This window comes from Ursus maritimus, unplaced genomic scaffold (assembly GCF_017311325.1).
Source record: "Ursus maritimus isolate PB19 unplaced genomic scaffold, ASM1731132v1 scaffold_5, whole genome shotgun sequence".
Taxonomy (NCBI): domain Eukaryota; kingdom Metazoa; phylum Chordata; class Mammalia; order Carnivora; family Ursidae; genus Ursus; species Ursus maritimus.
The window spans coordinates 26,261,641-26,283,031 of NW_024426663.1; the positions used below are offsets into that span (position 1 = coordinate 26,261,641).

The following is a 21,391-nucleotide window of genomic DNA, read 5'->3' on the forward strand; positions in this document are numbered from 1 at the left end:
TTCAAAGGTCCATTTACTTAATTCATTTATTTTAATAATGAAAGATAATAACTATACCTTAAAATAGGTTATGGAGATTATTAATATTGGGTTATAAGTTATCAATTATATTAGGTATAACAAAGGGAATGAGGTTATGATAAGTGACATGATCCAAGGGAAAAAATCCCTATTTAGATGTTTCTTTTCAAGAAAAGATACATTTGCCTTTTTTCTTTGTGTACTTTTTAGTTTAAGTTCTTTCTGAACAGGTATGTATGAACTCCCACTGAAAGGGTGTGGGAAGAGTTAATTTTCTGTCACTGTTATGTGTATGATATATTTGTAATGAAAAAGTATGTGCATTATTTAAAGAATGAATGTTAAATACACCTCTTCTCAATAAATATTTTATTCATTTTCCAGGTTAGCACTCTACGTATATGAATATCTGCTCCATGTAGGAGCTCAGAAATCAGCCCAAACATTTTTATCAGAGGTATGTTTGATATATTTTCTTTTGATATCTTATATAAGTGAATGAAAATATTCTGTAACAATTATTTGAAAAAACTATCATTACATATTATATAGTGAACACTTGGTTATCAGTATGCATAATATAGTCTTTGTAGATTATTTGTAAGCATTTTTTAGTGTCCCATTTTCATGCCAATAACCTTCTACTCAACTTTCTAGCCATTTTTCCACCTGTAGAAATAGAAACTAATTATTAGCCTTGACAATAATAATCAAGAAGGCAGATTCGCTTAAAAAAAAAGACATATGCCACCATATCTCTAGTTTTAGCTGTACCTTATTTTGGCATTATTCATAATTTTGTAAAATATGGGTTTTGTTTATTTTTATTTTGTATGGATAATAGTGGATTGACGACAAAATTTCAGTTAAAAAACATTTTGATGATCTTGGGGCGCCTGGGTGGCACAGCGGTTAAGCGTCTGCCTTCGGCTCAGGATGTGATCCTGGCGTTATGGGATTGAGCCCCACATCAGGCTCTTCCGCTATGAGGCTGCTTCTTCCTCTCCCACTCTCCCTGCTTGTGTTCCCTCTCTCTCTGGCTGTCTCTCTCTCTGTCAAATAAATAAATAAAATCTTAAAAAAAAAAAAAAGAAAACATTTTGATGATCTTATTTCAAGTTCTTGTATCTTTTCCTGCTTTTCTCCACATTTTTTAAAGTTTGAATTTGAGGCTTTTTACAATGGTAGTTTCTCCTCTTTTCTCCTTCATTTTATGTAATGATGAGGATGAGGAGGATTTTACTGAGTTCTGTTATATGCTAGGCACATAGTGTGCCAAAGTGCTTTATATTATCACTAGTTCTTAGAAGAAATTTGTAAGGCAGATGGTATTGTTCCTCTTTTACTGATAAGAACAATAGGGCTCAGAGAATTTATATAACTGGCTGATGGTCATACAGCTTGGTGAGTTATGGAACTGAAATTCAAGCCTAGATCTATGTTTATTCGAAAGCTTCTGTTTTCCCCCCATATCTGTGCTGTCCAGTATGGTAACCACTAGCTTTATATGGCTTTTCAGTGCTTGAAATATGACTAATCCAACTGAAAAGTGCCAAAAGTATGAAGTACACGCTGGATTTTGAAGATTTAGTGTGAATAGAAGAACATAAAATATCCAGTAATTTTAAAATTTTTATCTTACATTGAAATGAAGATATTTTGGATATATTGGGTAAAATAAATTACTAAAATTAATTTTGCCATTTTTTTCTTTTCTAATGTGTTTACTAGAAAATTTAAAGTTACATATGCAGGTCTCATTTGTGGCCTGTGTTTGTAGTTTTATGAGACAAGTCCTGCTCGAAATAATATCTCACCTCACTAGTTTGACCCCCACGACCTCAGGAACATGACAGGCAACCCCTTGACCAAAGTGCCCTCCCTGCTAGAGCTACAACCTTCTTGAGATGCACTTGCTCCAAAAACAAATGCAGAAGTAATCAAACACACAAAGCCCCCCAATTTTTTATCTTATTAATTAGTATATGTGAATTGTTAGGGCCTATTTGCAAAAAAGGAATTTGGGAGGTATGCTTAGAATGTAAAAGAAGTCAATTGTTTTACCATAGAATGAGTATATACAGTGTAATAAAAATTGGATTTTAAAGTTTATTCAAATCAAAACAGAAATTTAGTGTATTTATATCTCATTAAATCATTAATTAGAAGACTTTGTATTTCACCTTGCTACCCCACACTCACTGTTTGTTGTTACAGAGGCAGTGATTGAGATTGCAAAAGGGATGCTCTTAATATTTGTATCCTTAATCACTGCCGACTTAGAGAGTATTTAAAAGAAACTAAAGCCAGCTATGGAGATTTAAAATTTTTATTTTAATGCAGTTGAAAACTTGATGAAACTTGATTAAAGGATTTACTGATCTCTTTGCTTAGATCAAGGAGCATTTTGAATTGACTAAACTTGCTGAGTCCTCGAGGGTTCCTATGACTATAATTTTTTACCAACATTATAAGATGTCAGATTCAGTGGTTCTTAAACTTCATGAAAAAGAAAAATGTTGCTAAAGCATTTAAGGAAATTCAGCTGTTTTGACTTAAATGGATCATGTGGATTAAGCATAACTAGATTGAGATAACCAGGTACTGTTCTGATAAACCCTGAATTGAATGGACAATGGATATATAAAATTTCTAGGTCTATTTGGTAAAAATGAAATTATAATTTCAGAAGAGATTCACACTTTTCTGACAAGTATTTACCGTGATTTTATTTTCTCCGGCTTCATTTGGAATACAAAACTGAGGATTTCTCTGAATTATCCGTCTGGTTCAATTTCATAAGAGGAATCAATTAAGCTGAAAACAAACTATTGTTACCAAGAAGATACAGTATTTCCGACTTTGGAGATGAGTATATGTGATTCCCAGAACTATTCTTTACTTTCTAGCTTGCCAGACTCCCAAGTGGCACTGTGAAAATACATTCTCATTACCTAAATAACCAATATAGCGTTTTCTGTATATAGGGAATGGCTAGATTAATTGAGGTGTAAGTTTCCCAAAATGTAAAAGAATGTTAGATCTATTTGGACTTAGCATGGGTAAACTTCCAAAACGTTTTCAAGTAATAGAAGCAAGCTGAAGTATGGCATTCACATGGAAACCTTTGAATATAAAGGAACATGATGCGATACTATATATTTTTGTGGGTACATATTTATCAGTGTGAAGTATAGTAAAAAGTCTGAAAGAATATACATGCCACGGGGCGCCTGGGTGGCGCAGTCGTTAAGCGTCTGCCTTCGGCTCAGGGCGTGATCCCGGCGTTACGGGATCGAGCCCCACATCAGGCTCCTCCGCTAGGAGCCTGCGTCTTCCTCTCCCACTCCCCCTGCTTGTGTTCCCTCTCTAGCTGGCTGTCTCTGTCAAATAAATAAAAAAATCTTAAAAAAAAAATATATACATGCCAGACTAGTTTCTGAGAGTAGGGATTTTAAAGGAATTAAAGGGGAATTTTATCCTTACTTGCATACACACACACACACACATGTGCAATGTATATCCTATTTGTACAGTTATTTAAAAATAAAAATAATAGAAGAGAAAATACAAAATTATATCCATTTTAAAATGGAAGCCTTGAAGTACAGGTCATTGCTATACACAGCCTAGAGTTCTAAATAATTTCAGTTGGTTACATTTCAGTACATTTCTATAATCTTCCTCACGCTAAGTTTCCATGATAACTGGCTGCTTGTATTTGCCTCTACATACCATAGGCTTCTGTCACCTGGGTTTTCTCTGCCTAAAATCCCTCCCCACGTGAGTAGCTTGGAATTCGCTTCTCTTAGGAAAGCTTTCTCAGGGCTCCACCAATCTGAGCTGATAGTGCACTCTTACTGAAGACTTTTGCATACTGTGCCAGGAAGCTTGGACTTTATCTTGCAAAAGAGAGCTTTTGATGCTCTTTAAGTAAAAGAGAAACATTGTTTGGTTTGTACTCTGGTGTCTGTGTGAATGGCAATACCACCTCCCCCTGCTCTCCAACTATGGTTAGTAAAGGAAGGAGAATGTAATCTCTTAGAGCTTTGTACCCTATTTAGCATTGCTTTCTCTCTTATTTTCACTTGGATCATATGGATAATTTAAGACTGCTTGTTGTAGACTGACTTCTTAAGTAGTTTGAGAAGTAAAGGACCATCTTATCTAAGTTCTTGTGAGTCTATCCCCAGATTTTTTACCTAATTCAGGACAGTTACACAAGGAGCTTAAAAACTAGGAAGACCTGTTTATTTGGGTTGGGTATTGTGATAAAAAGGAAATGATTAAAGTGTCACTAATCACTCAGATGTTCAATGTCCTTACCCTGGTTTAGGGCTAAGTAGAATACTTCTTCCCATTTTTTCATTCTCAGGATGAATGAGGATTTGGATGACTATGATATTAATGAGCCCTTTTGAATCAGGATTTGCTGTGTTGGGCCACCTTTCTTAGTGTGGGTTTCCTTTATTGTGAAGTTGTGAAAAGGTCAGTTGGAACTTTAGATGTCGTCTGAATAAGATGTATATCTCAGCAGCCCAGTCTCTCACTGAGTTTGGCCTTTTTTTTTTCTTTTTTCTTTTTTTAAAGTAGGCTCCACACTCAGTGTGGAGCCCAATGTGGGGCTGAGATTAAAACCTGAGCTGAGATCAAGAGTCAGACACTTAACCGACTGAGCCACCCAGGTGCCCCGTGGGTTTGGCCTTTCTGATAATGCCCTTGACCTGGGCTATCAGCAACTGAACTGTTCTTGATAGATTTTGTTATCAGCCAGAACAGAGTCCAGAACTATTATCCCAACTGGGTTTTGTTTGTTTGTTTTTGTTTTTTTGTTTCTTAGTTAAAAGAGGTATCATTGAACTAATGATAGAAATCACAGCTCCACCCAGTTATGTTAAGTAGCTCATTGTTGTATCTGATTCATGATAGATTCTAAACCAGTACCAGAATCCCAAATATAGTTTCCACGACTTTAAATTTTCTTACCCCCAGTAAGTCAAAATTAAACATTCTTTTTTTAAAATTTAAATTCAGTTAATTAACATATAGTGTATTATTTGTTTCAGAGGTAGAGGCCAGTGATTCATCATCTTATGGAATACCCAGTGCCATTACATCACATGCCCTCCTTAATGTCCTTCACCCAGTTACCCCAACCCCCCAAATTGAACATTCTTTAGACATAGTCTCAATGCAGAGCTCTTCCTCAGCTTTATCTTTTATTATCTTTTATTTATCTATTATTATCTTTCAGTATTCAATAATTAGAAACAGAAATCTTTACAATTCTATATCAATTTTTGTTACTTGAATTCATTAGAAACTCTCTTTTTTCTGGTTATCTTATTTCATTATGCAAAGATAATTCCAACTCATTCCTGAAATTTTGCATGGTATTTGTCATGCCTCTGAATGAGGCTTGGTGACCTTAACAAATAAAATGGAACTAGATTGTTGCAAATATCAAGGTTTTTTTTTTCCTTCTTAAGAATTTTACATTGTTTATATTAATAGCCCTTATTTGCCATAAATTAGCCAGTAAGTTAGCCAGAAATAGAGGCTTAAAAACATCTAACAGATTGCTTCTTCAGATTTTATTAGAAATGCTAAATTATTGAACATCAGAGACTCCAAAATTGTGTTCTGTTTATCTTTCACTGAAAAGAGAAAATAACAATTTCCTAACCAGTTTCTTGAACTTTAGTTTGGAGGCAACATAGTATGGTAGGTAAGAGTAATTGCTTTGGGGCCAGACTGCTAGGTTTGAATTATGTTCTACATCTAACTTACTCAGTTTTCTTAATTATAAAAAGAAGGTAATTGTAATAATACTTAAACGTTGTGCTGAGGTTTAATGGGTTAGTACCTATAAAATGCTTAGATGGGCCTAGCATGTAGTACATACTTAAAGGTGTTATTTTTATTTTATTTTATTTTATTTTTATTTTTATTTTTTTTAAAAGATTTTATTTATTTATTCGACAGAGATAGAGACAGCCAGCGAGAGAGGGAACACAAGCAGGGGGAGTGGGAGAGGAAGAAGCAGGCTCATAGCAGAGGAGCCTATGTGGGGCTCGATCCCACAACGCCGGGATCACGCCCTGAGCCGAAGGCAGACGCTTAACCGCTGTGCCATCCAGGCGCCCCTAAAGGTGTTATTTTTAAACTTCTTGACCAATTCTTTTTTACCTTGTGTAGTTTCTATACTGGAGTACAAATATAAATATATGTCGTACGTGTACATGTATGCTCCAAGTATCTGTCGCTTGGATGGCCTACAATTCTCCTACCTCCTGGGGTTACCTTTCCTATCACAATAGCTCCAACTCTAATCCCTAATATTATAGGTTCCCACAAGTCCTCTCTAAATTCTCTGGGGCTTACTACGGGGAGAGGGGGCTGGAGGTTCTCCTGCTGTAATTTCTTGCTCCCACCAAGTATTACAACCTCACTGCTCCTCCTTCTTATGGCTGCTACCTTTTCTTCGTCTGAAGTTTTATGTTTCTCTTATAACCTCCAAGCTCCACTGAGTCACTGCTCTTGTGTATAAAAGATTCTTACTGAAGATTAGGGAAAACTGAACACTACTCAGCCTTGTACAGTACAGGCAACAATATCAACTTGAATATTAAAAACAACTTTAAGTTTTTTGATCTCCTTGCCATGGGAATTTATTACTAGCTGTTTACCTGAGGGCTCCCACTTGCCTTCTGTCTTGTTGACTCCTCATAACCTCTCCCACTGTCTCCTTTCCTGAATCCTCTCCTAGACATCTCAGATGTCTTCTTTCTGGGAGATTATCAGCAGCCTCCTGAATTCTTGTTATTTTATTATGTGGCATATTAAATATTCATTCTCTATTTTCAACCATTCCTGGGAGCTTTTACTTTTCCAGCAGCCCAAAAAATAAAAACAAAAATAGAAGAGATCCATCAGGGAGTTTCCCTAATAAAAGACATCTGTACCAGTAGCATGTGTGTCTCAGCAGCCCAGTCTCTCACCTGGATGTAGCCTAGAAGAGGACTTCTATCTTCTAAAATACAACAGCACTATTCAGTAAAACTCCCTGTGATTAGGAGATGATTTCTAATCTGTGCTTCTAGTAAGTTCTCCACTAGTCTCATGTGACTATTAAGCGCTTGAAAAGTGGCTAGAGTGAATGAGGAACGTTCAGTTAACTTAATTTTAAATTTAAAGGACCACATGTGGCTGGGGGATACCATGTTGAATAGCACAGTTTCGGATTATCTGCTTTTAAAGTCTGATCAGATTTTTCTTCCCATTATACATCTATTTGGTTAATTTTTAAAATTAAAATGTAATTGTTCTGACTTTTTTAATGTTTAGTTTAGTGTACAGATGTATCTATACTTGGAAGATTTTAGAAAATTAGTGGGAACAGTAGGTTATATCTAAATTAGAAGACTCCGGAATTTTGTTTAGGAACAAACGTATACAGGTTCTTTTCTTAACACAGGAACTAACTTTATCCGTTTATGGTATTAACATTTTTTGAATATTGGTTCTCAAGAAGTATGAAAGCATTTAGGAATACTCTGAAAAGTTCGGAGTCCATGAACTTCAGGCCTACTGCTGTGCTATTGGAGATGCTGTGGGAGTGGGTCTGGATCATTCAAAGAGGTCCCACACTGACAAGGCTAGGACCTCTGGAAAGGAGCTGCACATCCAGAATTGTCCTGTGCTGTAGCTGGTGTAGTTGCTGTAGCTACTGCTGCTGCAACCAGCAACTATTTCACCTTCGGAGCCACGGGCAGGAAACTTCTTCCTCCTGCCATTTGGTCTCCAGCTAGTGTCTTTCTGATTGGCAGAGCTGAACAGGAAACCAGGAAATGTAATTTTCAGAATCCCAGCACTTAGTGTAGAATGGACAGAGAAGGGTGAGTGTGGGACTGAGAGATAATTGGTAAATTTCCAGTATACCTTGCCTGAAGCAAATAATGATGAAAAGTTAAGAAAGTATGTGCTTGTATATGTATGTGTGTGTGTCATTTTTTTTGTTTATACAAAGAAATTATATATAAATATAATATGCATATAAATTATATAAGAATATAATTATATATAAATTATAATAAATACTAGTTTATTACACACTGTTACATGCTTTAATTTTTGTTTCATTTGTTTGACTTCAATTGTTTTATATTGGTTCATGAAACTTCGTAATTCTTATATGGCAGTAGGGTATTTCATTCTGTGAAATGTACCATGATATATTTTCACCAGCCCCCTACTAATGGACATTTAGGTTGTTTCCAGTCTTTTGCAATTACAAATGATGCTTTACTGAAAATTGTTACATATATATAACTTTGCACACATGACCATATTTATAAGATAAATTCCTAGAAGAAGAATTGCTCTGTCAGATAGTTCGGGCATTTGTAATTAATAATTATCGTTTATAAACCAGATGGCATGTCTTACCCCTGCCAGTATACTTTCTGTTCATTCAGTGTTTGGCTCTCCACCTATATTGAAATGCTAAAAATGCCAGGTCATATAGTAGAGACACAGCATTAATCACAGACAAGGCCCTCAAATGTAGAATCAGGCAGTGGGAATGGGCACTGAGATTTATCTGTAAGTTATGGGAGAATACAGCTTTTAGCTGGGTAAATGATGGAAATTAGGGAGGTGAATGATTCAACAACTTTAAAAAGCCTTAGGATGAAGAATACATTTTGGAGCTGGGGTAACGGAAGAAGGAAAAATAGAATAAAGAGAGAGAGAAATTGTTTGCATAGATGTCATTCAAATACCCAAAAAAGCCTGAAGCCTATGAAACTCAATACAACAGAAAATGCCTTTTCTTAAATAGCAGTATTGTTTCTAAAATGGCTATTGACATTTAGAGGTATTTTCAGGCCATTCCTCAGCCATGTCCATCATTAATATGTGTTTGCCAAAAAAAAATTAAACTACATAGATGAATATGATTTTAAAATGGAAGTCTTCCTTTACCCTTTTCCTAATATAATAGTTTAAGTTTGGTATGATTTCTTTAATATGTATACACCCAAATGCACACATACAAGTATACATAATTTCTTTTAAATAGAGAAGGTTTATGGGGCCTGGCTGGCTCAGTTGGTTAAGTGTTCAACTCGATTTCAGCTCAGGTCATGATCTGAGGTTTGTGCGATCGAGCCCTGTGTCACACTCTGCGCTGGGTGTGCAGCCTGCTTAAGACTCTCTCTCTCCTTCTGCCCCTGCCCCCAGTAAAAAAATCATTTAAAATGAAAGGTTTATACTATACATACTGTTCTCTAATCTTCCAACTCTCCAACTTGAAAAGCCAATATAACATGGCTTTCTTTCCATGTAGATATGTTGTATTCTTTTTAATGATTGCACTCTCTTCTATAGTATGTAAGTATAAAAATCTATTCTACATGCACAATTGGTGAATGTTTTCAGGTTGTTTCTAATTTTCATTATTTCTAACAATGTGGCAGTGAATGTGCCTTAGTTTTCTATAGATCAGGGTTCTGTTTTCCTTGGCATCATCTCATGCTTCCTATAAACAAGTAATACCTATAGTAGTAATTACTTTGGAGACAAAAAATACCAGTCATTATGGAAACATATTCTTATGTAGAACCATTTCTTCTTTGGAAATGCCTAAAGCATTAATTGTTATTTATTCAGTAACTATAAAAGGATGGCTTTTGTGTTATTTCCAATATGATAGACCAAAGTTTTAGCTACTTCTGCCACTTACTTGCAATTTAAAGTGAGAAACGTGAACTTTATGCAGTAAAGACTATTATAAGGATGAAAAAGATGAGGTATGGGACGCATTTTGAGCTGCTCTGAGAAACACTAAGATATAATGTTGAAAATACAAATGCTAAAAAAATAAAATAAAATAAAAATGCATTACTTTTAGACTTCTTTCACAAAAGTCCGTATCAAATGTAAACCATGTAGGTATTTTTCTCGATTACTTTATCTCCTGAAATTGCTGGTGGTTGCTTGTGGAAGTCGTGGAAGTGCAGAGGGAAACTGCTGAGCACCGGCTATAGCACAGTAGGGCTCATGTTAGACTGAGTCTAATCCCTCCTCCAGCACCGGCCAGCATTGAGACCTAGTCATGCCACTTTAACTGTAACCTAAGTCATTGCACATTCTCCTTTTGATTGAGCATAGTGCTGTCTCCTTTATTTCATAGTCATAAATCTGTCGAGTTAGGATGAACTGAGATGAAATGTAGGGATGCTACTGTGAAAAACTTGCTGTATATAATTAGGCTGATTCCAGGGATTAAGGATACTTACGTGTCTGGGACATATCTGTAAGGTTCATTATTACACCCTTTCAAGAAGACATCAACTACTGAAAAAATGGTAAGAGAAAAGATTGAGAGAAAGATAAGACACAGGTTTTTGACTAAATTATAAATTTAGCAGGACATCAGAGTTTCCTTTATCCTCAGACTCACGAAGTACTACCATTCCTTATTTTTTTTTATGAACCAAGAAGATAACAATAATGATTAATGGAAATTCAGATAAAAGGTGGCATAGATATAAAAATTATTTGTGTTACTCCTAGGAGAGTTCAAGTTAGGATCTGGCTTTTGTTTATGTAACATGTTCTCGTTTGTTGTTCATATTTAGTCTTTATGAGTTCGAGTTCATTAATCCTAGGATTTCTCCTTTAGTTCTTTTAAAAAATGGCTATCACATATATAATTTCCTCATCTTTAGAAAATTGCTATTTGTTTTTTGAGAACAAATTATTTCAAAGCTCCCTTTGGTTAACATTTTGTGTATTTAAGGCCTCTAAGAAAATGATTTTAGTGATTTTAATTATGGTTTTTCATCTTTACCTTAGAGAGTTACTTTTTTCTTTTTTTTTTTTTTTTTACATTTCTGGCCACTTTCTGAATTCCTGTCTTAAAACTTTTATTTATTTATTTTAATCCTTTTGGGACAAGAATTTCTAAGTTCTTCCATAGTAGGTGATAAAAAGGATCCCTTGATTTTTTTTTTTTTTGAAATCTATAATTATGTAGTTGTTTACTTCCTACTTATGTTAAGGGCCTACGGGCATACTTTGCTGATTGGGATATTGTTAAATAATTTTTAATTAATTAATTATTTTTAGAGAGACAGAGAGAGAGTGTGCGTGTGCAGATGGGGGAGGGGCAGAGGAGAGGGAAAGAGAGAATCTTAAGCAGGCTCCATGCCTGGTGCAGAGGGCCCTACAGAGGGCTTGATCTCATGATCCTGAGATCATGACCTGAGCCGAAATCAGGAGTTGGACATTTAACTGATTGAGCCACTCAGGCACCCCTCATTATTTAAACTAAAAAACTAAATCATGTTTATACATAAAGATTGTTGTGGGTTTTTTAAGTTCTTATTTATTTGTTTATGTATGTATGTATGTATGTTTGTATGTATGTATGTAAGTAATCTCTATGCCCACCATGGGGCTTGAACTCAGGATCCTGAGATCAAGAGCTGCATGCTCTTCTGACTGAGCCATCAAGGCGCCCCTGCATAAAGATTGTTTTTGAGGGCTTTCTGGATCACCTTAGTTAAAATTATAGCTCACTTCTTATTATTTTCCATTTTCTTTATCCTCCTTCCCGGCTTTGTTTTCCTCCTTAGCATTTGTCACTTTCTACTTCTAATCTAAGTATAATCTCTCGCTCTCTCTTTCTTGCTTTTTTTGTTTATGGTCTGTCTTCTGTACTAAAGTATAATCTTCCTGAATGCAAAGATTTTTATCTTTTTTTTTACTGCTATCAGTGCTTAGAAAAGGCACTGTATAAATACCTACCCAGCTTTCCAATTTCTAAATATAATTTGTAAAAAGTAGTTAGTCAGAAATTTTAATTTGTCAGAGATACTGATCTTGTTTTAAATTTTTTATAGTGAGCTCCAACTCATTTGAAATATAATATATGTAAATATATATGAATATATATATAAATATAAACATTTGGAAAGTGAATATTTCCATCTTTTGAACTTTTTATTTTTATTTTTTAAAAGATTTTATTTATTTATTTGACAGAGACAGACAGCCAGCAAGAGAGAACACAAGCAGGGGGAGTGGGAGAGGAAGAAGCAGGCTCATAGCGGAGGAGCCTGATGTGGGGCTCGATCCCAGAACGCCGGGATCACGCCCTGAGCCGAAGGCAGACGCTTAACGACTGCGCCACCCAGGCGCCCCTTTCTTTTTGAACTTTTTAAAAAAATTAAAGATTTATTTACTTATTTTAGAGAGAGAGAGAGCTCGCGCACACGGGAGGAGGGGTGGGGAGGGGCAGAGGAAAAGGAAGAGAGAGTTCTCAGCAGACTCTGTGCTGAGTTCCGAGCCGCTGTAGAGTTCAATCTCAGGACCCTGAGATCACGACCTGACCTGAGTGGAAACCAAGAATCGGACACACAACTGACTGTACCACCTAGGTGCCCGTCTTTTTAAACTCTTATTTTATGGAAGACATATGCCTTAACTCTCATCCCCTCAAATCAGGAATTTATTTAAAAACTCAATCCTTAAGGCCTAATATGGAGTCTGCACATATTAAGAGCAGTCATTTGTAAATTTCTGGGTTAGTAGTGATAATTGATTTTCATAGTGATGTTAATAATGGTGATTTTGATGTGCCTTAAGATCCTGAAATACTTTAAGTTCCAGAAGTCTCTCCTGAAAATCCTGGTACAGTGGGAAGCAAATTCAGGAAAGTAATGGTGGCATCTTTTCTCATAAACTATCCAATCAACAAATCACTTCGTAAAATGAGTACTTCTAAAACTTGAATAAAGAATAATATGAAAATGATTAAAATCTTATATATTACCTTAGTATTTTAAATGGGAAAATATTGTAATATATGTGGAAAAAGGTATTATTAGGAAAATATTTAATATCTCTTTTATTCATTTTAGATAAGATGGGAAAAAAACATCACATTGGGGGAACCACCAGGATTCTTACATTCTTGGTGGTGGTAAGTATCTTTTATTCCATTTTTATTAGATTGATGATGTATTCCAGTAGGCCTGCACTACACCTATTTATGATAATCATGCTTCTTATTTATTTGTTTGTTTGTTTGTTTTTGTTTTCTATAATTATTTTATGAAGGTAGCACTTAAAAAAAAAGTCAAACTCAAAACCAGCCTTAGTGTTCTTTAACTTAAAGAGACTACTATTGAGTCAAGCTGGAATTGGGTTTGGTATATGAAATCTCCTACTGTAAGTATGATTCTGTATTAGTCAGCTTAGGCTGCCATAATAAGATACCATAGACCATGTGGCTTAAACAACATAAATTTCTTTTCTCACATTTCTGGAGGCTGGACATCCAAGATCAAGCTGCTAGCGTGGTTTGTTTCTGGTGAGGTCTTTCTTCCTGGCTTTTAGACCCTCATGATCTCATCTAAACCTGAGGATACTGGAGGTAGAGGTAGTCGTGAATTTTTAGGACAGTGAGAAATTGTCCAGAAGAAAAACTGAAATAGTTCAATATAGATTGAGGAAACGAACTGTGTAGGAACACAGATAAGACCGTCAGACTATATTGAAGGCCCAGTTGATACCAGAGCTTATAAATGTCATTGTAGTACCAGTATGTCCAGATACGTGACTTTTCTGCAACAGCAGTGGCAGTTCAGCTGTTTGCATGGACAAGCTAGGGTGTTTGTTTGCATTTCTTCAACTTAGAAGCATTTTCTGTTCAGTGCCTTATATATTCATCACTCAACATCTTAATTAACAGAGAAAAATAAAAGCTCTCTTCTTGAGCCACACACATGGTTTCCTGGGCACGTTATTTAATGCCCTCATCTTTGTAACCTTCCTCCTGGAAAGATGCCTTACTAGAGGTTTTGTGGTGAATGGAACCGCACTTGATCCGTTGTGGTTGTGGGTTTCCCTTGTTTGTCTCACATATGTGTGGCAGGAACAGGTGCAGTCCTTTGGCTCAGAGCTGTTCCTGTATTTGGAACAACGGTTTATTGCAGTTGAGCACTATCATTGTGCTGTTTTCCTGGGGTTTAAGACTGAGCTGTTATAATACATATTATAAAAGTCAGTTTTTCATTTTACATAGTATGTATTTATGATATCTAGATCTATATTGTAAAAATTTAGCTGTTTGCCGGATGTAATTGAATCTCCTTGCCTGTTAACACCTTATATTTTGTATGTTTCCAATTAGGTCTGCAAAGTAGTCTAAGAAACCATTTCAGGAGTCTGTCCCTATTGGATTAGTGGGCTAACAAAGTGAAGATTTTGAAAATTTTCCATTAAAGAATTAATTTTATTTCTTGCACCGATTTCCCTTTTGCTCCATTTCTTATGAATTTAACCTATTTTCATACTGTCGATAGTTGATAGTACCTCACTGAATACTTTAGCTTTTTCAGTTTTAACTATCAGAAGGTATAGCTCTTAAGTCTGCCATTGTTCTTCCTTTTTCTATGGCTCTAAGATTCAGGGGAGCTCTTCCTCTGTGGCTTTGGTATTTTAACTAATTTTAATTTGTACCTAGTTGGAGATATCAAAGAGATGGTAAATAATGGGCATCTACATATTTTATAGTCTATTCAGTTTAAATGTAGCACCTATAAAATATATGGGTACAGTATTCTCAGTTTTTAAAATTTTCTCCCCTGAAACTACTAGTAAACCCTTTAAGGTGCCTACTCCATCTATGTAAATAAGTGGTTCTTAATGATTTTGAGATTATGGGCTCCTCTGAGAACTGATGAAAGTCTATGGATCCTCTCCTTCAGAAAACTACCCAGATCCTAAGCTTTCCTGATCATTGTGTATAGCCAGCCATGACTGTGGACCTTAAATCCAGCAGATGCTTGACCTTTTGTTGTTGTTGTTAACTGTTTCAGAGGTCCCTTTGGTTTTCTTTCTTTCTTTCTTTCTTTCTTTCTTTCTTTCTTTCTTTCTTTCTCTTTCTTTCTTTCTTTCTTTCTTTCTTTCTTTCTTTTTTTTGTTAGAACTTTTTTTCTTAGAGCAGTTTTTGGTAGATTCACAACACAGTTAAGGGGAAGGTACAGAAATATACCTTCTGCCCCCAAATAGGCATACCTCCTCCACGTTAGCATCCCCCATCAGAGTGCGACATTTGTTATAGTTGATGAACATACACTGACACATTCGTAATTACCCAAAGTCCATAGTTTACATTACAGTTTATTCTTGGTGTTGTACATTCTTTGGGTTTGAACAAATGTATAATGACATGGTCCATCAATATAGCATCATACAGAGTATTTTCACTGCCCTAAAAATCCTCTGTGCTCTGCCTTTTTATCTATCCCACTCTTACGTCCCACTACTGGCAACCACTGATCCTTTTACTGTCTCCATAGTTTTGCCTTTTCCAGAATCATTTACTTGTAATCATACAGTATGTAGCCTTTTCATATTGACTTCTTTCACTTAGCAATATGCATTTAAAGTTTCTCCATGTCTTTTCATGGCTTGGCAGCTCATTTCTTTTTAGTGCTGAATTCTATTCCACTGTCTGGATATACCATGGTTTATTTATACATTCACCTACTGAAGGACATTTTTGTTGCTTCCAAGTTTTGGCAGTTATGAAAAAAGCTGATATGAACATCCATGTGTTTTAAGTTTTGTGGTCAATGTAAGGTCTTTGTCTGGATTCATGTTTTTGCATGTAGATGTCTGGTTGTTCTGGTACCATTTATGGAAGAGACTATCTTTGCTCTCTTGCATTGCCTTTGCTCCTTTGTCAAAGATTGATTGACTATATATGTGGGTCTTTTCTGGCTCTCTATTTTGTTCTACTGTTGCATGGTTTATTTTTTCACCAAAACCACACTGTCTTAATTACTATAGTTTTATAATAAGTCTTAAAGTTGGGGGCACCTGAGTGGCTCAGTCGGTTAAGCGTCTGCCTTCAGCTCAGGTTATGATCCCAGGGCCCTGGTATCAAGCCCCACATTGGGCTCTCCGCCTAGCAGGGAGCCTGCATCTCTCTCTCCCTCTCCCTCTGCCTGCTGCTTCCCCTGCTTGTGCTCTCACTCTCTCTGTCAAATAAATAAATAAAATCTTAAAAAAAAAATAAGTCTTAACATTGGATGGTTATCAGCCCTGCAACTTTGTTCTTCTTCTTTAATATTGTGTTGACTATTCTGGGTCTTTTCCTTCTCCATATAAACTTTAGAATCAGTTGTTGATATCCACAAAAAAATTTATTGGGATTTTGATTGGGATTGCATGGAATCTATAAATCAAGTTGGGAAGAACGGACATCTTGAGATGCCTGACATTTTTAATCCTTAACTCTTTAGAGCTTTGCTTTATCATATGTGGTCTAGGTTAGGGATTCAGGATTATAATAATGGTTACTTTTTTTTTTTTAACCTGGGAAACTGTTAATGTTGTTAAGGTCCAGATGGATAGGATAATGTGTATTTTTCTAGAGCTTACTGCTTGCTCATTTGGTCAAACACAAGGTCCCTTTTGGATGGACCAGTTGCAATTTTGTGACTTCTTCTCACTTCTGTTTTTTATAGAATATTAGAATGTTTAAGCTTCTTCATCAAATATTTACAAAATGCAAAACTATGCCACCCTCAAGGAAATAAGTATGGAAAGATAAACAATTAATAGTAATAGTATTATAACTGAGGTATATACTAGTTTTAATAGCAATTCAGGAGGAATGCTTATTTCAGCTTGTGGGATTTAGGAAAGGCTTTATAGAAAAAATGAGTCTGAGCTGAGCTGGAAGTTGAGTGAAAGAAGGATATTTTGGTCAAGGAATAGTTAGTATGAAGTCTCAGAAGGAATGATCATGAATCTAAGAAATGACTGGTAGCTTGGATCAGGTGAACTGTAGGTGCAGTACTATGAAGTGATAGAATATAAGGATAAAGACAAAGGCAGGGGCCGAATTATGAAGTCCTGAAGTACATCAAGGGTTTTGGATTAAAGCACGAAGATTTTAAACACTGTACTTGACATGATTAGATTTGTGCTTTTAGGCATTCACTTGGCATCAACATAGAGATGGACTGAAGAGGGTTGAGAACAGTGATAGCGTCTAGTTACAAGGCAAGTGTAATTGTCCTGTTGAATGGTGATCATAAACAGTAAGTAGAATAGTTGGGATGTGAAGGAGGAGTTTTCTAGGTTTTAGATTTGGGATGAACAGTGATGTCATTGAAAGAGCAACAAGCTTTGGGGAAAAGACCATAATTTATCTTGGACAGGTTAAATTTTGAGATGCCTCAGTGACATTCAGATAGAGATGCCCTAATACAGGTCAGAGATCTGGGTCTGTACCTCTAAGACAGGTCCACAATGGTTCGGAAGTTATTAACACAGACCATACCATTGGAAAAGAGTGTTTATAGACTCAGCTGCCCAATGTAACAAGTAAGAGCAGGGCCTGGGGTTGGAATCCCGAGGAAAGGCAACATTTCAGCCTGGGTGGATGAAGAGCAGCCTCAAAGGAAAATAATTGGAGAGGAAGAAGAGTAATCAGGAGAGAATAATGTATGGGAACCAGGTAGGATATTTAATGTAGAAATTAAATTCTGCAGCAACTGTAAGTAAAAGGACCCAGAGATTTTCCTGAATTGAGAGGGAAGGTGAACTTTGCTGGTCCTGAGGATGAGTTTTGGTGGAGGGGTGAAAGTGAGATTTAGAAGGCTGCTCTAATTCATTTTTCCACCTCAAGAGTTACTAGGAGTAGCTGAAGTGTGTGGTGCTACATGGAGTAGTTTCAGGATTAACAAGAGAACAGGACCTAACATCTTTCTATCTTTCTTTCTTTCTTTTCTTTCTTTTCTTTCTTTTCTTTCTTTCTTGTTCATATATTTATTTGACAGAGAAAGAGAGCACAGGAGCTGGGAGCGGAGGAGAGGGAGAAGCAGACTCCCGCTGAGCAGGGAGCCCAATGCGGGACTTGATCCCAGGACTCTGGGATCATGAGCTAAGCCGAGGGCAGACGCTTAACCAACTGAGCCACCCAGGCACCCCGCATTTTTCTTTTTAAAATAGAATAAAATTGAGCATGTATATAGATTGGGATGAAAAGAATGGGGAGGTTGAAGATGTATGGGAGAGAAATAAACATGTCCGAAAGTACAGAGAAAGTGCAGGGAAATTGAGAGGTGGAGGCCTTGGAGAGGAGGGGGGAGTCTCTCCCTTTAGTATGGATAGAGGAAAGTGTGTGATTTTATTTTCTGGAAGTTTTTCCTTGTTTCTAATGTGATTTCCTTTATCATTTCTTTTTTTCTTTCCCAGTTTGCACCCTGCCCAGTGCTATAGTATTTCCCATGCCTCCCATGCTCGTTACCTTTACCCATATCAAATTCCCTTTGAAAATGTATTTCCTGTTTGTTTTCTTGAATGAAAGTTCCCAATGCTTCCATGAATTTCAGAAATAGAAATGCCGAGAAACTTCTTTCTCCTGAAATTAATGTCCTTTTCAATTTGGGTAATTTAAAAATAAACACGTCTTAAAATCTTCCCATTTAATGTTTTAATGGCAGAAATTATGCTTTATTCTTACTTAATTTTATATGTAGAACAGCTTTTGAAATAACTTTGGGCCCATGTACTTATATCCTGAAATTAAATATATGTGACGCTGCAGAGAAAATAAACTAATAACGAAGATTATCATGAGAATTCAGTTTCTTTCACTGGGAATGGGAAGTCAAATCTTACAGTACACCAGCACTCTAATGATTTTAGAGTCTAATGGATGACATCAGGTATAGCTAAGAATAACCAAATACCCATGCGGAAACAATAGCAGTGAATTAGTCAACTGGCTCACTAAAATGGTATAATAGTTATTATTGGAAGACTGGTTCTTACTCACCTTGTATGTCTTGCCTATAATAGGCATTGCATAACTATTTATTTGAATTAAGTTAAAATAGGCTGGGGGGAATGGGTTAAATAGGTGATGGGGATTAAGGAATGCACTTATGTTGAGCACCAGGTGATGTATGGAAGTGTTAAATCACTATATTGTGCACCTGAAACTAATATTACACTGTATGTTAACTAACTGGAATTTAAATAAAAACTTAAAAAAAAGTTAAACAGCAGTATAAGACAATGCAAATGTTAGCGAGAGAGAAAACAAAGAATAGAGATGGTTAAGTTATAAAGAAAAATCAAAATGTGTCTGGAAGAGAAGGAAAAGAAGGAAAAAATAGAAAAATTTGGTGGTGAGCAGACATTGTAAATAACATGGAATTTTCCACTAAGTATGAAGGATTAGAGAGGAAGCTGAGGCAAATTTTCTCCATTAATAGGAAGGCTTCTTTTTTCCTTGCCATATTAGTTATGAGAATTTTTTAGAGTATCTTTATTTTTCTTTTAAAAGTATTTTAAAAGAAAATACTTTTTTAAAAGAAAAAAAAAGTCTTTTTGCATATACCATCTCTTTTATCTGTACAAAGCTTGTAAAATATATAACATATTCTCTCTTTTTACACAAAGAAACTAATGAAAAAAACCTACTTTCTCAAGGTCAGATTTAGAATTAGAGTTGAAATTTCCTGACTTGTAACCAGTGCTCATCTCAATAACAGATGATATTTCTTCAATACAGAGCAGAATTTAGTGGCCCACTATTAATAAGACATTAATTACAGTTCCCTTTTGAACATCCTGAGTGGCTAATTCTAGACAGTAGATATAAATGGGACTCAGAAAAGTTGTCTCTTCTGAGTCTGGTCTATATTGAGGCATTCATGCATCACTGGCAGGTGCATAAGGGGTGAGGGGGTGCTTGCCATAGGATACTCAGGAAATGAGTTGGAATATGAGGGTCAAAGGTAGGATAACAAAGTGTTTGCTGTCTTATCTAGGACAGGTGTCTACTACACTTATAACAGCCGATTTGGACTGCCAGAGCTGCATAAACTTGCCCATAATCAGCATGCGCCATCTTGAAATGAGAACTCTTTTTTTTTTTTTTTTAAGATTTTATTTATTTATTCGACAGAGATAGAGACAGCCAGCGAGAGAGGGAACACAAGCAGGGGGAGTGGGAGAGGAAGAAGCAGGCTCATAGCGGAGGAGCCTGATGTGGGGCTCGATCCCGTAACGCCGGGATCACGCCCTGAGCTGAAGGCAGACGCTTAACCGCTGTGCCACCCAGGCGCCCCTGAAATGAGAACTCTTAATACCATACTCACAATAGAGGTAAAATAATGAAAGAATAAAAAGTTCAAGCCCAGCTCTGCTACTAACCAATTGTGTCCCCTAGGCAAATTATTTAAACTCTTTAAGCTTCAGCTCCCTCCTCGATCAAACAGGCATAATAATGGGAGGATTAAATGCTGAATATATGATGCTTAGTATATGATGCTTGAATTTAGCACATAAGCTATTTTAAAAAAATTTTTTATTATGTTATGTTAGTCACCATACAGTACATCCTTAGTTTTTGATGTAGTGTTCCATGATTCATTGTTTGCATATAACACCCAGTGCACCATGCAATATGTGCCCTCCTTAATACCCATCATCGGCCTATCCCAATCCCCCACCTCCCTCCCCTCTGAAGCCCTCAGTTTGTTTCCCAGAGTCCATAGTCTCTCATGGTTCATTCCCCCTTCTGTTTACCCCCCCTTCATTCTTCCCTTCCTTCTCCTACTGATCTCCCTGCTATTTCTTATGTTCCATAAATGAGTGAAACCATATGATAATCGTCTTTCTCTGCTTGACTTATTTCACTTAGCATAATCTCCTCTAGTCCCGTCCATGTTGCTGCAAATGTTGGGTAATCGTTCTTTCTGATGGCTGAGTAATATTCCATTGTATATATGGACCACATCTTCTTAATCCATTCGTCTGTTAAAGGGCATCTCGGCTCCTTCCACAATTTACCTATTGTGGACAATGCTGCTGTGAATATTGGGAGCTCATAAGCTATTTTAATGATACTTTAAAATGTGAATTTATCATGAATCCAAGAGTATTATGAGAATTTTATGATAGTGGGACAAAATGTAATGCTTATATTTTATAAATTATTAAATAACGTTAAGGGATAAGACAAGTACATGTATTTGGAAGTTTTAAGATCATGAGCAAGTACATGTACATTTTTATGTAAAATCCTCCTTAGTGTTATGAATAGGTAGTTTCCTTCAGTATAGATTATGGGTAAGATTCATTGAAAATATTTTTTTGGGCCAAAGAGAAATAACTTCTTTAGCTATTAACGATTCGAAATTATAGTAACATAGCTTGTCTCCCTGTGTTTTTTCTTTTTTTCTTCTTTTTAAAATTTTTATTTTCACACAGTCCTGAATGTGGCCAGTGGCTTAAGGTTATATAATTATGTTAGCATCCCATCTCTGGA

The 21,391-nt window shown here is 36.1% G+C and overlaps 1 protein-coding gene across 11 annotated transcripts in view; it reads left to right on the forward strand.

Annotated features, from left to right (window-relative positions):
* Positions 1-21,391, forward strand: part of SSBP2 (single stranded DNA binding protein 2) — a 278,964-nt gene that overhangs the window by 73,136 nt on the left and 184,437 nt on the right. For all 11 annotated transcript variants that reach the window (XR_005832453.1, XM_008711041.2, XM_008711042.2 and 8 more), the window contains exons 2-3: positions 406-478; positions 12,951-13,012. Coding sequence is in view for 10 of the 11 variants with exons in the window: in XM_008711041.2 (XP_008709263.1) it covers positions 406-478; positions 12,951-13,012 (135 nt within the window). In the remaining variant the exon portion in view is untranslated. The remainder of the gene's footprint in view (positions 1-405; positions 479-12,950; positions 13,013-21,391) is intronic.